Source organism: Siphateles boraxobius, unplaced genomic scaffold, assembly GCF_051911475.1.
Source record: "Siphateles boraxobius isolate OS27281-9 unplaced genomic scaffold, OSU_SipBor_1 99, whole genome shotgun sequence".
NCBI lineage: Eukaryota > Metazoa > Chordata > Actinopteri > Cypriniformes > Leuciscidae > Siphateles > Siphateles boraxobius.
Window position 1 is genome coordinate 2,644,659 of NW_027509229.1, and position 15,599 is coordinate 2,660,257.

At 41.1% G+C, this 15,599-nt stretch overlaps 2 protein-coding genes across 2 annotated transcripts in view; both read left to right on the forward strand.

Annotated features, from left to right (window-relative positions):
- The window catches only part of l1camb (L1 cell adhesion molecule, paralog b), a 252,651-nt gene that overhangs the window by 42,202 nt on the left and 194,850 nt on the right, over nucleotides 1-15,599 (forward strand). The window lies entirely within an intron of this gene.
- LOC143733383 (uncharacterized) lies at nucleotides 2,711-4,219 on the forward strand. The gene is made up of 3 exons (XM_077225090.1): nucleotides 2,711-2,818; nucleotides 2,905-3,008; nucleotides 3,285-4,219. The coding sequence occupies exons 2-3, from the start codon at nucleotides 2,918-2,920 to the stop codon at nucleotides 4,217-4,219; spliced, it is 1,026 nt and encodes a 341-aa protein (XP_077081205.1). The 5' UTR covers nucleotides 2,711-2,818; nucleotides 2,905-2,917.

A 15,599-nucleotide genomic window follows, 5' to 3' on the forward strand; every position in this document is an offset into this window, starting at 1 on the left:
GAGGAACAAATGCTCTGGCAGTAGGAAAGCTCTACAGGAGTGTTTGAGTGGATTATAGCAGCGGCAGTGAGCGGTGACAAGTGCAGAAAGCAGAGGTTTAAGACCTGATCGGTGTTCTATGGTGAGTCCCCCGAGACATGCTCATTAAGTGAGTCTTTTTAAAGAAACCACGAACAGCAACGCAACGAAGTAAGTGAGAAAACTTCAGAGGAAGAAGGAGAGTGACTGGCAGGAAAGAGAGTGGAAATCCGCTGCAGGATTCACGCGATTCACCGAGGAAAAGTTAAGTGCACCCCTTTTATGATTCACCTTTTGGAGAAAGACATATGTGAAGATTGCCATCACCAGTGTACGACTAACCTGTGTTTGTGGGCAGTGTGTGTTATCCTGTTGACAGTAACAGTAGCGGCTGGGAAGATCGTTGAATCTATGTTCATCTTCTGAGTCCACTATTCTTTGGTTCATCCATCCTATGAAGAAAAGAGAAACGAGTTGATTAATCGCTGTGAAGAGAGAGTGAGTTTGCAGTGTCTGAAAGAGTGAACTAAACACGTGTGGAGACTTACAAGAGTGATTTATGCACGAGTGCGATGAGATCAAACAACTGTGTTCTCTCGGAGTTTCTGACGGATAAAATTGACCCATAACTTTGAAGATTCTTTCGAATTGATCTGTCCCCTCAGCTGTGTCCAGGTCTCTGGGACTGTGTGTATGGTGCAGAGGAGAACAGCTCACTGCACCTCTATTGCCACCGTTCACGCCAAAGAAGGTCCAGCCTCCCTATTTCTCCCAACGGCGCCGTTAATCTACCTAGAACGAGAGCGAAGGCTGATAAAGTACCCCATTTCTGTCTTCGAAGTCACTGCCTGTTCCACGAGCTTATTCAACGAGTCTGCTGACGAGGGAAGTCACTGTCTGTCCCACAAGCTTATCCAACGAGTCTGACGACGAGAGAAGTCACTGTCTGTCCCACGAGCTTATGCAACGAGTCTGACGATGAGAGGAGCCACTGCCTGTTCCACGAGCTTATTCAACGAGTCTGCTGACGAGAGAAGTCACTGTCTGTCCCACGAGCTTATCCAACGAGTCTGATGACGAGACGAGCCACTGTCTGTCCCACGAGCTTATTCAACGAGTCTGACGACGAGAAGAGCCATTACCCGTCCCATGAGTCACCAGGAGAGGGATATACTTGAAGAACGGAAGAGTACCTATCAGCACTCCCCTCCCTGTATCGCACCACAGCCACAAACGTCGTAAAAAACGCCGTAGTTCACTGTGAAGTGATCTTTTTCTTTGTAGAAAAGTTAGAAGCTCAGACCAGGAGACGGTGGAAGTTTTCCAAGCAGAAGTTCTTTATTGCTTGACGGTAGCTGCAGTCATTCCAACATCGTCTAACTAAGGGAACTTTACATTGTAGTTTATATACATTTCAAGGGGGAGGGATTACATATAGGTGGAGACTTCTCTGAAACAAAAACATGTGAATGAGGAACGTGCCCTAGACTGAGAGTGTTACCAATCCTAATCCAATCAGCATAACAGTGTAATGTAAATATCCTAATCCAATCACCCAGACTCTTCACCGATACCTTCACATTATCTGTCACATACCTATACCTATCACATTATCTTCACATTATGCGCTGCCTGGCCATATATAATGGCCAGGCAGCGCATAAAGACAAAAGGTGATAGTCTCAGTGCTCTGACCAATTTAACTTACAATAGAGAGAACAGGACTGGCAATGAATCTCTTGCTGATACTCTGATATCTAAATTCAGTCTACTAAACTTTCTTAGTTTCTATACTATTGTATTGGAAGCTCAATTAAACATTTAAATAAAATTTGTAATCCTACAACTGACAAGCTGAGCCATATCGCATTAATATCGCGGACGTATCACCAGCGATAATTAATGCGATATGGCTCAGCTTGTCAGTGAACTACGGCTCTTTGTACACAGCAAAAACTCCAGTGTTAAATTAACACTCCTGGGAGTGTATATGAGTCCACACTCAAGAGTGTTAAAGTTAATGAGATAATTAAGTGATCAATAGACCCTTTTACAGCCCATGTGATCAAATAGTTGCACGTGCATTTTGGCAATGGAAGTGGTGTTGTTTCCCACTGGCTCTAACGTGTTAGTAACTATGTTTTACAGTCTATGGTTAGCAACTCCGAAAGTTTATCAAAACCCAGCATCAAAATGTCTGGGTGTTGCGTTTACGGTTGCACTAATCGATATTCCACCGAGGTGCTTAAGTTTTATAGGATTCCGACAGGATCACGGCCGTTTCAGAAGAACCGGCGGCGCCTGTGGCTGCAGGCGATTAAACATGTTGATTGGAGCGAGGACATAATAAAAATGCTCGTGTCTGCAGCGCCCACTTTATATCAAGTAAGTTTATCTATGTACTCTCGAGTTTAATGGAAAGCATGGTTTACATTATTGATTGTCTGTAGCCTACGGTGTAGTTTATCAATGCAGCTGAAGTTTGATGACCACATGCAGCTAGTTTCATAAATTGGTTTGGATTTGGCTAGTAAACAAACTGTGTGTGTGTGTTATTTGCAGATTAAGCATTATTGGACTCTAGTAATCCTCGTTTACATTAGTGATTGTCTGTACGATGTAGAATAATATTCAAATGCAGGTAAAGTTTGATAAACTGGCGGTAGATTTGGCTAGTAAACAAACATGTGTGTGTTTTATTTGAAGGTGAGGCGTCATTGGACTCTAGTAGTCCTGATTTTGTGCCTTCTGTGTTTGTGTACACAAAACCGAGCCAGAACCCCGAAGCAAAGTTGGAGAGGTAAGAATATTTAATTTTCCCCTCTGCTCTATTAAGTTTGTTTTTCTCTCTTGCATAACTGTACATTTCTGCTGTTTTTATTGTAGGTACCATAGGAAAATGAGGAGAGATGATAGACCTATAACGGCAGCAAATGTATGTGTTCCTTCTAAAACTCTGAAACAAGAATGCAGCATGGATCATTGTCCAGGTATGAATATATTTAATCTTAACTGATTGATTGTCAGGGTGTGTGTGTGCTCCTGCCAGGCATACTGCTCTAATTGCATATCTGTATATGAGTACACAGGCCCCTGGATGAGTCAAATGCAGAAGAAAAATCTCGCCCTGTGATCAATAAAGTATCTTCTCTTCTATCATGGAAAAGTTTTGAAAAATCATTGCTAAAATGTGTGAGAACCCCCAATTGTGAAATTATCTGCATTGGTTGCAGCACATGCTAATTTTTCACTTTTCTTTATTAAAGCTGAAGATGACATCCCAGTTACAAAGAGGGAATATGATGACCTGAACCGGAGACACAGTCAGCTTCAGGAGGACTATGTACACCTGGGTCAGAAGTTTGAGGCACTACAAGCAGAAAATGTAAAGCTGAAAGAGGAGCTGCAGAAATCTACATTTTCCTACACAACTGTTAAGTGCAACATTGGACAATTGTTTTTTCTCACCGGACTGACCTCCGTGCTCTTTGAGTGGCTAGTTACAAAAATAACGGGCAGCTTAGAAAGAATTATCCAAAAAGTTACACTAGAAGACCACCTGTTGGTTATATTAATGAAATTAAGGTTGGGTCTATGTAATACTGACTTGGCATATAGATTTAAAGTATCAAAAACCAAGATTTCAAATATTTTGCGGAGCTGGGTCACTGGTATGGCCTTGGTCCTTAAGCCACTCTTTAAATGGCCCAGTAAGGGCACAATATTTAAAAATATGCCAAAAACATTCAAGCGGAACTTTAAAAACTGCCGGTGCATAATAGACTGCACAGAAATTTTCATAGCTAGACCCAGTAATCTGACTGCCAGGGCTCAGACCTGGTCAAATTATAAACACAACAACACAATTAAATATTTAATCGGCATCACTCCAGCTGGTGCGATTTCATTTCTATCTCCTGGGTGGATTGGACGGGTTTCAGACAAGCAGATCACAAAAGAGTCAGGTTTCTTAGAACTTTTGGAGCCTAGGGATGAGGTTTTAGCCGACAGGGGATTTCTCATCAGAGACGAGCTTGCAGCTTATGGTGCAACCCTTCGTATCCCTCATTTCACAAAAGGAAAAAAGCAGCTTTCTGCACAGGAAGTTGACACATCTAGACAACTTTCTCGTGTGAGAATCCATGTGGAGTTACCATGTGGAGTTACCATGTGGAGTTATTGGTCAGTGGAAAAACTTTAAGATTTTGCAAACAGTTATTCCAGTGTCGCAGGTTAACATGCTAGACGATGTTGTGACTGTATGCAGTGGCGCCACCAGGGGGTGGCCAGGGGTGGCCGTGGCCACCCCTGGTCGACTCCTGGCCACCCCACTGGCCACCCCAATGACCAGTATAAATTTTAGTAGCATCAGTTATGCATTTCATAAATAAGTCAAAAATATTCTTTAGTAAAAAGAAGACGGGGAATTATGTGTCGTGACGTGCTTTTTAAGTGCCAAATGGTTACAGTATACTGTTACAGCAGCTTTTCGATGTGTCTTTGCCACGTTTTGACAAGCAGGGTTTCAAACAGCGCGCTTTTCGGCGCCTCCCGCTTTTTTCACGTCAGTTTGGGTGACAAAGTCATCTTAAGTCATTCCAAGGATTAATGTGAGGGACAGAAGTCTACTTACATCATTAAAGTAGGAAACTCGTTTTCCCTCCTCTGCGGCTGTCAGTCATTCTCCATTCATATTCAACAGGGCTGCCAACTCTCACGCATTGGCCGTGAGACACACGCATTTGATTGGTTTCACACGCTCACACGCCACACTCCCGATTTCTCACGCTGAAGTGTCAACCCGGTCGGTCAAATGCCTGAAAGATGAGTTTATCTATAGATCTACCTGTTGAGCCACTCGTGATCGACTAATTATACCGCAAAATAGTTAAAATCTCCCGTAATCTAGAGCGAGCGCGCACGCGAGACAGAGATTGTGCTTCAAACCGGGTAGCGCGCGCGCAACCTTGCGTGTGCAGAGACGCCCCCCGTTGGACAATGCCATCTCCATTCCTCCATCCCCCCCTGCCCCCCCCCCCCCCCCCCCCCCCCCCCCCCCCCCCCCGTTGGAGAAGTCTCACGCCAAGCTAAACTCAAAAGTTGGCAGCTCTGTATTCAAACAGCGCGCGCGCCTCTTGGATGCACGGTAAAACTCTCTCCAATATGATATATTCACATTATAATGCATGATCTGTAGATAAAAGGCTGTAGATTTGCATAAAATTACTTTATTTTGGTGGAGTTTGTTGCTGCTGTTTTTAAACGACTCACTACCGTGTGCTTGTTGGACTATGAATTGGCATCAAACGCACAATAACTGGAATTTAAAACTTTGAAACAAAGGAACAAATCGCACTAGGATTTGTGCGCTCGACATTTCTTCGCTTTCTGACGTGAACTTTTAAATGCGCACTTATGCAGCGCTGCGCTGAAGTAATGTAGCCTACTATTATTGTAAAGTGTTACCCATCATTTCTGCACCCGCGAATCCCGCGATGCGCATACACGCTGTGTGCGCTCTGTTTTTTCATGTTATCATGGGTTTGCGCACTGGAATATTATTAAAAGCCAATATATTTCGTTATACCTAGCCTGCTCAATACATTTAAAATAAGCATAATTTAATTGTATATTATTTCTTTGTAGTGTAGGGTATATATGCAATTCTGAATTCTTGACATTAATAGCCTATATAAATATAAAATTGCGAAATGTATGATTGCCTGATTGAATTTTATAAGATAACTAATAGTAATTTGTTTTTATTAACATATTTAGATTTTATAAAATCACTGTGCAGATTTTTTCAAGAATTACTTTTTGATGCTAATGTATACACTCATTAAGTTTATTAAAAATTCATAATACATTTATGTAATATTTAAAGGTGTTAACTGTAATCTTACACTGCAAAATAATAACTTAAAAAGGATTAAATTCATCACAATTATGTAAGTATCTGGAAATTTGCCATGGGGCGAGTGGAGGGCCCTTATATATATATATATATATCATATCTATATAATATATATCATTATATATAATATAATATATATTAGTAGGGCCCTACTGATATCATTAGTAACATTAAATATAACACAATAAACCAAAGTATATCAGGAGGAGTTTCCTTAAGTCTTAAGTTAAGTTTTAAGTTTCCTTAAGTTTTCTACAGGCCGGTTTACTACAACAGTAGAATAAAATTCTGAAATTATGGTTTATAGTTTTGGTGTGCCACCCCAAGATTTTAAGTGGCCCCATCTGGCCACCCCTATGAAAAATTTCTGGAGGCGCCTCTGACTGTATGTGGTGCCCTCACAAACCTCTGTAAGAGTGTTGATTAGACACATTACCATGTATAACGGCCGTTTCACACCGCAAGCATGAGCGGCGCCAGCACGTCAGCGCAACTACATCGTCACTGAAGCTGCAGACGCGCGCGCGAGTATTCACACTGGAAGCGTGACAACAGCGGCTCCCAGGCTACACATAAGGCTACATATGAGCAAGCATTTCTTTACAAGGACTTTTGAAAATGTTGTTTTTAGAATTTGGTGGTCATAAACACATTTGAAGTTTGTTCAAAGCCCAAACTGAATAATTAAAAACAAGTTTGATGGGTACATTTTCTATAAAATTTTATTTTCTTTATGTTAGTCTTCATTTCCTTTTCTGACATACTGCAATTCTTGTTAAAACACACTAGACATGCAAATTCTATGCGTTTTGGACACTTTTTGTGTGTAATCATATTAATTGTGTCCATCAAAAGTGTGCTTTCACTTTAATTGAGCGTGAGCAGTGCAGCAAAAATAGACTCGAAGCCGAAACCCCCGCTTCACTGCTGCTCACGCGACGCTCCTGCTTGACGCTCACGCGCTGTTCCTGCTCGCGGTGTGAACGCACTCCTTGATTAACATGCACGCCGAAAAAAATACGCGCTGCTCACGCGCCGCTGACGCTTGCGGTGTGAAACGGCCGTTAAAAACCTATTTACTGTGCATGAAACATAATGCATTATAATAAACCTCCCAACACTGGCTGCCACTGGTGTGTATAATGTACTTCCCCAAGATTATCTCAACAATTCACAGTGCTTTTCAATTTCATTTTTATTAGTAGTTTAATTGCAATGTATGCAAGCAATATAGTTACTATTAAAGTACTATAGCATTACAAAATAAAACTTTAAACAGAAGTGCGTCAACACACAGCAATCAATAACAACAACATAAAATGTAAGGAAAAGGATAAATGTGAAGAATAAGAATAAATGTAGGAAAGAATGATGGAAAAGAATGAATGTAGGGAAAAAATTAAGGAAAACAATAAATGTAGGTCTGGGTAATATGGACCAGATTCATAACACAATACAGAGCAATTCCCTGTCCAAAATGTAATCATTCAAACATCAACTCTCAGACATTCCCTACATAACCATGTTGCTGGCTTCCTTTTTATGTGTGCACAGGTGTAGTGAACGTGGTTTCTGCATTTGAAACAGATGATCATTTTTCCAAAATCTGTCATTTCACCGTATTTGCAGGCTCTCTGTGATACCAAGACAGGGTCATGTCTTCTTGTCAGTAGTTCAGGCAACACACTCAAGATAAAGAAATCTTGTGCTTTTGGCAAAGCCTCCTTCAAAAACTCTTCATTTCTTAGGATACGTTCCGCAATGAACCATAGGAATGAACTCCTTCTTGGACCACAGCACAAAGTCACAATATTTAACATCACACACAAACATGTGAAGTTGACATTGATAGTAGTATGTGTGTGAATGCTTCAATGCGAATGACTTGTCCAGACAAAACTGCTCATCTTTTGTATATCCTTGAAGGCTATCGCTGTATTTGTAGGGACACTTGATCTCTACCACCCCTTTGCCACAGCAGGTACATCTTGCTATCCCATCTGGTGATGATCCAAGGTGTGGCTCAGAAGGTTTCACTACTAAGCCACATGAGCTGACGCTGAAATCTGGATGGCTTTGGGACATATATGCAGTGTAGGCTTGTCTTGCCATTTCCTCCATGTTCTTACCCCAGAGCACAGATGGGACATTTAATTCTGTTCTTTTATACTGCATTATATCGTTTAGGTATGTTTTGCTGATCTTGTCAGTTGTGGTCGATTGGTGTAATTTAGTGCTTGTGATTCGACCAGCCCTATAGGTGTACCAGTCCTTTGACTTTGACTGTTGCCGTGTCACAATTTCCAGTTTCTCACATTGATGAGGTTGTAGTGTAGTTTTAAGTCTGTGAAATGTATCCTCACATTTCACCCGCATTTCCTGTGGTGAGAGTTCCCGGAGTGTTACATCAAATAATGCAGTCAATGGCTCAGGTAAGTCAGGATGCTCCTCTGAATCAATGTCAGATGATGCGGTGTCTGTGTCACTATTTTCCAGGCTTGTCAGCACTGCAGCACAGGGGTCCACAACCTGCAGTTCCCGGATGTCATCATCTGTCAACACTGATAATAGAGCAACAAAAAGACACAGTTACTGTGCTGCATAATGTTCACATCAGAGCTTTAAACACACAGGTGTACAATATACTACAAAACAAATGTAATTTCTAAAAAAATAAGTAGCCTGAAGACAAACGCAGACCTATTCAAACAAATATAAATTATAGCGATACAAATTAAACTGTGTCTGTAGGCATTTTCATCTCTGGATCACCAAGTAACACCTTTCTCATGCTACATTATGGTGTCAAAACACTATGGCAATAGGTAGCTTATCTAGGCTGTCAACTATTACATGCCTCTGGGTGTGATACTATTTTTCCTAGCAGATGTTAAAGGTGCTTGGAGCTGCCTGTCTAGCCTCTTTGGTTTTTGGAAGCTGATTTCCCTCAATGGAGCTGGTATGACTTCTTTCCTGCTGATGTCTTTCCACATGCACACTCCAGATGTAACTGCTGCTTTCTCAGTCCTTCCCATCCTAACATAGAGCTCAACTTTGTATAATAGTGCAGCTGCATGACCCAAGCGTGAAATTTCACAAAAACATAAACTTACTGGCTGATCAATGATGTTATAAACAGGGCTTGAAGGCAATATTTGCTTTCAGACAAATTTCGTCTCGGACTAAGAAGTAAGTAAACATCTGACTTACTATGCGTGTATACGACCTAAGCCTAAACAGGTTTTGAATGTAACTGAATGATATTGGCTGGCTAATGACATTTTGAACACTGTTGGCACTGTGTATTTCGTGAAAATTGTAGTTTCAAACCCTGGTTATGAGAACATATGAGAATATGTAAAGGAGAGTAGGTTAAGCCTAAGTTAAACCTGAAAGGACAGTAACACTGGAGCATAATTCATCTTGTATGTCAACTACAAACCCACAACACCAAATAATAGCCTACTTACCCCGCCATACAGGTGCAGTTCGCCGTGAGGATGTAGTTCTCTCGTTGGTTTATTATAACCCAAGCCTCATACATCGTTGTCTTGTGTCCTTGTCTTTGACTAGGAATAATTTCTGATTTCAACAAACAAAACTCAGAGTCTATGTCATGGTATTTGACGTTCTGTACATGACCACAGACAAGGTATTCATAAGCATCCAGTGATTTATATGCTCGTAATTTCTCTCGGGTGTACACGCTCGGTTTCCGGATATATGATAAAGTCAACTTTTAATAATAACTTTCTCTGTCTGTGTTGCTTAATCCGCTCGTGTAGCTTGACACGCTGCTGATTCTCGCCATACTTCCATTGCCAATATGCGCGCGCATACGTTGCCACGTCATCATTGTGTACAAACAGTAAAAGGGTCTATAGAGTGATGATTGAGCATTATTGAAGACACCTAAAGCAGAATCACTGAAGGAGAAAATCTAAAATTGTAAGCCACCGTTATAGCGATAATTGTTTGCTTTAGTTGGGCTCTTGACCCTATATTATGATATTATAAACTTTAGATTTTGTTTGGCTGTTGTATCTGAGTTATAACTGCCAGATGAACAAAGAAAAAAAGTGATCTAATGGTGTTGGTTACATTATGACAATCATCATTTGAACTTTATGTTTGTGATTTATGCTGTTGGTTACAGCATAACTGTAATTCTGCATAAATATCCAGAATTAGGGATATAATATAAAGGACTTCTTAAAAGTTGTTTAAAAAATATATATTTCTTTAAGGCACACACAGACATCAAGATTCAGTCAATGCATCTCAACAATGGTAACGAGCGGAATATTCAATTAGTAAATTACATAGAGTAGACAATTCAGATCATAATTTATTCATACCGCAATGCATGATGGGAGCCATTAATGAGTTGTGATTGGTGGCAGCCACTGCAACATGCATTATTATTGTCCCCATTGTTGAGATTCTCAGGCTGATTATTGATCTCTGTGTTTCTACATTAAATCAATTGAAAGTGTTTTGATCAGAACAATTTTTATTAAATATTTAGGATTATAAGAAAAATACTAATAATCATATACTGTAGAATCACAAAGCTGTTGCTAACAAGTTAAACCAAACATTTACATTTACATTTAGTCATTTAGCAAATGCTTTTATCCAAAGCGACTTACATCTGAGGACTAAAGCAAGCGAGTCATCGTGAAGAGGGAAGAATGACGCAAGAAGCGCTCAAAATACAAAGTTCAGGCATTGCTCAGAGTAGCAAAAGCCAGACAAGGGAAGATTTAAAAGGGAAGGAATGATTTGAAAGAGAAGAATTTTTTATTTATTTATTTATTTATTTTTTATGTTAAGTACTCACAGAAGAGATGAGTTTTCAGTTGTCTTTTGAATGCTGTCAGGGATTCTGCATTACGGACGAGGGTGGGGAGATCATTCCACCAGCATGGAACCGTGAATGAGAATGTTCTGGAGAGTGATTTAGTGCCTCGCTGTGATGGCACCCCGAGTCGTCGCACCATGGCCGATCGTAGGCTTCTGGTAGGGACGTAGACTTGTAGTAGGGAGTGAAAGTAGGACGGAGCTGAGTCTGTGGTAGATCTGTAAGCAAGCCTCAAAGCTTTGAATTTGATGCGAGCAGCGAGTGGTAGCCAATGCAGTGAGATGAACAGAGGAGTGACGTGAGCCCTTTTGGGCTCGTTGAAGACAAGGCGGGCTGCAGCATTCTGGATCATTTGTAGAGGTTTAGTAACACATGATGGAAGTCCAGCTAAAAGTGCATTGCAGTAATCAAGCCTAGAAATAACCAGGGCCTGGACGAGAAGTTGTGTTGCATGCTCAGTTAGGAAAGGCCTGATCTTCCCGGTGTTATACATTGCAAACCTGCATGATCAAGCTGTCTTTGTAATGTGGTCTGTGAAGGTCAGCTGGTCATCAAATATTACTCCAAGATTTCTGACCGACCTTGATGGGGTGATTGAGGATGACTCTAGCTGGATGGTGAAGTCGTGCTGTAGAGATGGATTGGCAGGGAGAACGAGAAGCTCAGTCTTTGCCAGGTTGAGCTGCAGGTGATGTTCCTTCATCCATGCCGAGATGTCCGCCAGACAGCTTGAGATACGTGCAGCTACTGTGGGATCATCTGGTTAAAATGAGAGGTGGAGCTGTGTGTCATCAGCATAGAAATGGTAAGAGAAACCATGTGCCTGTATGATGGGTCCCAATGATGTGGTGTAGATGGAGAAGAGGAGCGGTCCAAGAACTGAACCCTGAGGAAACCCCTGTGTTCAGTCGATGTGCTTTGGATACCTCGCCTCTCCATGTAACCCTGAAGGACCTACCTGTGAGATAGGACTCAAACCAGTGGAGGGAAGTTCCTTTGATGCCCAGTGATGAGAGGGTGGACAGAAGGATCTGATGATTCACAGTGTCGGAGGCAGCAGAAAGATCCAGCAGAATGAGAACTGAAGATTTGGAAGCAGCTTTTGCGATCCGCAGGGCTTCTGTGACCGACAGTAGTGCAGTCTCGGTTGAATGGCCTTTCTTGAAGCCAGATTGGTTGACATCTAGCTGGTTGGTCAGAGACAGGAAAGATGACACTTGGTTGAAAGCAACTCGTTCAAGTGTTTTCGCAATGAATGGTAGGAGAGAGACAGGTCTGTAATTCTCTAAAAGTGATGTGTCTAAAGTAGTTTTTTAAAGCAGTGGAGTTACCCGAGCCTGCTTGAATGCTGTAGGGAAAATGCCAGTGTGGAGGGATGAGTTGATGTGTGTGAGTGCTGGTAGAAGTGTGGGAGAGATGGCTTGTAGAAGGTGTGAGGGAATGGGGTCTAGAGAGCAGGTGGTAGGATGACTGGAGAGGAGAAGTTTAGATACTTCTTCCTCGGTTAGCGGAGAGAAGGCAAAGAGAAGGTTTCTGGTAGTGCGAGAGGATGGTTTGGGTTCCTGTGTGTGTGGAGTTCAGAACTGACTGCTGATAGAGGTTGTTTTGTTGGTGAAGAAGTTAGCAAAGTCATCAGCAGTTAAAGAGGAGGTGGGTGATGGTGGAGGTGGACAGAGGAGAGAGTTGAATGTCTTGAAAAGTGTTCGTGTGTTAGAGGCGCTGTTGATCTTGCTGTGGAAATATGAAGATTTTGCAGCGTGAACATCAGCAGGAAGATGGGAAGGAGTAAGTGAGCGCAGGTTACGTCTGAAAGTAACTGGTAGGGGAGTTGGTGGAGCATGGGTAGTGAGTTGTAGATTGAAAGTAATGAGGAAATGATCTGAAACATGGAGAGGTTTCACCAAAATGTTGTCTGGGATGCAGTTGCGTGTGTAAACCAGGTCCAGTTGGTTGCCTGATTTGTGAGTACCTGTGGTGATGAGCCGTTTGAGATCCAATGAGGCTAGAAGAGAGATGAAGTCTGTTGCATACGCCTTTTCTAGATGAATGTTGAAATCACCAAAGACTACAAGTGGGTTGCCATCCTCAGGGAAAGAGGACAGCAGCACATCCAGCTCCTCAACAAAGCTTCCCAGTTGACCTGGGGGGAGATAAATAACTACAATATGGATCCTAATGGGGGTTGTAAGTGTAATTGCATGATATTCAAAAGAGTTATTGCATTGAGAGGAGAGAGTTGAGTATATCCAGTTGTTAGAAATGAGAAGACCAGTATTCAGAGCGCCTGTTATATAAAGTGGGAACGCGTCTAATGAAAATACAAATTTATGAGAAGGCAAAAAAGAAAATAACAAGAGAATCGAAAACAACCTTACCTTGTTGTAGATACTACACTGAAACAACAAGAGAACTGGATATTCAGAAAAACGACTTGCGCGCTCTTGTCTTGTTCACGGACTGACCGCTTGTCCAAACTATCTCAATAAGTTTCATTTTTCAGATCACAGCATGATTATGCCAGAACATAACCAACACCATCAGATCACACTTGTCTTTGTTTATTTGCCTGTTATAAATCAATAACAGCAGACAAACAAAATTTAAATTGAAAGTATAAGGGTCAAGAGTCCAACTAACGCAAACACTGATCGCCATAACGGTGGCTTACACTTTGTGATTTTCTCCTTCAGTGATTCTGCTTGTTAACATCAGGTGTCTTCAATAATGCTCAATCATCACTAAATTAATCACTTAATTATCTCATTAACTTTAACACTCTTGAGTGTTAATTTAACACTCATATCTGCATCATATCTTCCATCTGAAAGCAGGTGAAGGTGATTTACTACTAATCAAGGACGAGCTTTACTGACGAGATGCGCATAACAATGTCATGCGATATATCACCCAGCCCTAGTCTCGTGTGTAAAACAAACTGACACATATTATGATTAATATGATATTATGATTAAAATGGAATTTAGATTTTGTGACAAAAATTCTCGGTCTGTTATTTTTACACAAAAATCGCTTCAAAAGATACTTTCCAGCAGGTTTTATCGTAGTTTTTGTCCAACTCCATTGACTTGTATTGGATGTTGTGTGAGGTACGGTATTACTCCGCCGCCGGAGATGGAAATGGGGTTGTTTGTATTCTTTCTGTAGTCTTCCAGTCGCAGTATCGTAGGCTACGCTATCCAAACATTGGCAAAGGTGCATTATCGCCACCAATTGGTCTGAAGTGTCTATTATTCAATTATTCTCAACGGAAGAATGTCCGGATGTGAGGCGTTTGGAAAAATAGGTCCACAGTTTTACAATGAATGGTAAAACACCTGTTGGAAAGCATCATTTGCAGCGATTTTTGTGTGAGCATACCAGGGAACACCCCAGACCACTCGGTGAGTTTCACGTCTTTGTAAACTAAAGTTTAATGCATTTTATGAATGATATTGTTCCAGTGCCCCTATGAAACCATTGTGGAGGTGGGGGGTACTAACACAGAAACAGAAAATTCTCAGGACAGCAGCATGTGTCCAAATTTCAATCTTAACCAATCTATTTCATCAGAAACAATCTTAAAACAGAGCTTTAAGTGTAAAATACCGAACTTGTCCTTTAAGGCACGAGTAGAGTCACGGTGATAATATGGCTATGTAGCCTACATCAAACACGTTTTGCTATTAAGGGCAGCCTACCACACCATTGATGTGAACTTAGCTATATATGACATTTACGTCAGATGAAGCTATTTCAGGCCCTGTAGAAATTTAGTAAATTGCCCATACTTTTTTATTTTGCTACTTCGCCATTTTGAATTTACACATTTCTTATATTTGTGTAATTGCTACTATGTGTTATTGACCTTTAAGCAATAAAAAAAAGACTTAAGATTATTGTGGGAGTATTTTTGTATTTTTAAAATACTAATTTCTTGTATTTTATTTAAATACATTTTTCACATCAGTATTTTGTATTTTATTTTTTTACATTTCATGAGCCAGTATTTGTATTTTGTAAAAAAAATAGTTTTTGATGTATTTGTGCCCACCTCTGGCTAGGAAGAAAATAGCACCCACAATTGGAATGAAAGAAGCATGACTTCGGCTGGGGTGAAGCCAGTACTTTCTTGCCACGCCGTATTGATAGAAAATCGGAATTCGGCTAACCACCTGTCCCAATGGCGATGATGGTCTTGCACATATGAGGCAATCATAGTTTTGAGTGATCGATTTACTCGTTCAGTCAAACTGGTCTGAGGGTGCGCAGTAGTGGTGAGTTTCTGGATGACATTCCATTGTTTGCAGATTAAACTGATGAGTTGTGAAGTGAATTGAGTTCCTTGGTCAGACACTAAGTACCTGGGAGTGCCCCATCTGGTGAAAATTTCTTCCACCAGAATACCTGAAATTTGCAGAGCTTTAGCCACTCGCAATGGAAACAATTCCACCCATTTTGAGCAGTAGTCCACTACTATGAGGAGATGTTCGTTCTGCTTCTGACTTCTAGGGAACGGCCCCATGAGGTCAATACCCAGCATATGCCCAGGTTCCACTACCGGGGTCGACTGCATATGGCCAGCTAATTTCGAAACGGTCGGTTTGTACTTTTGACATACATCAGACCGTATCGTTTGCCAGTAGTATACATCCACTAGTCTCAGCAACGTCTTGAGTCTCCCGAGATGTCCACTTAATGGATTGTCATGAGCATATTTCAGAAATTCAGCTCTCAAAGTAGTAGGAATGACAAGTTGAAGTTTTTCTCCTTCTGGACCTTGAGATAGGGCTTCTGAAAAGA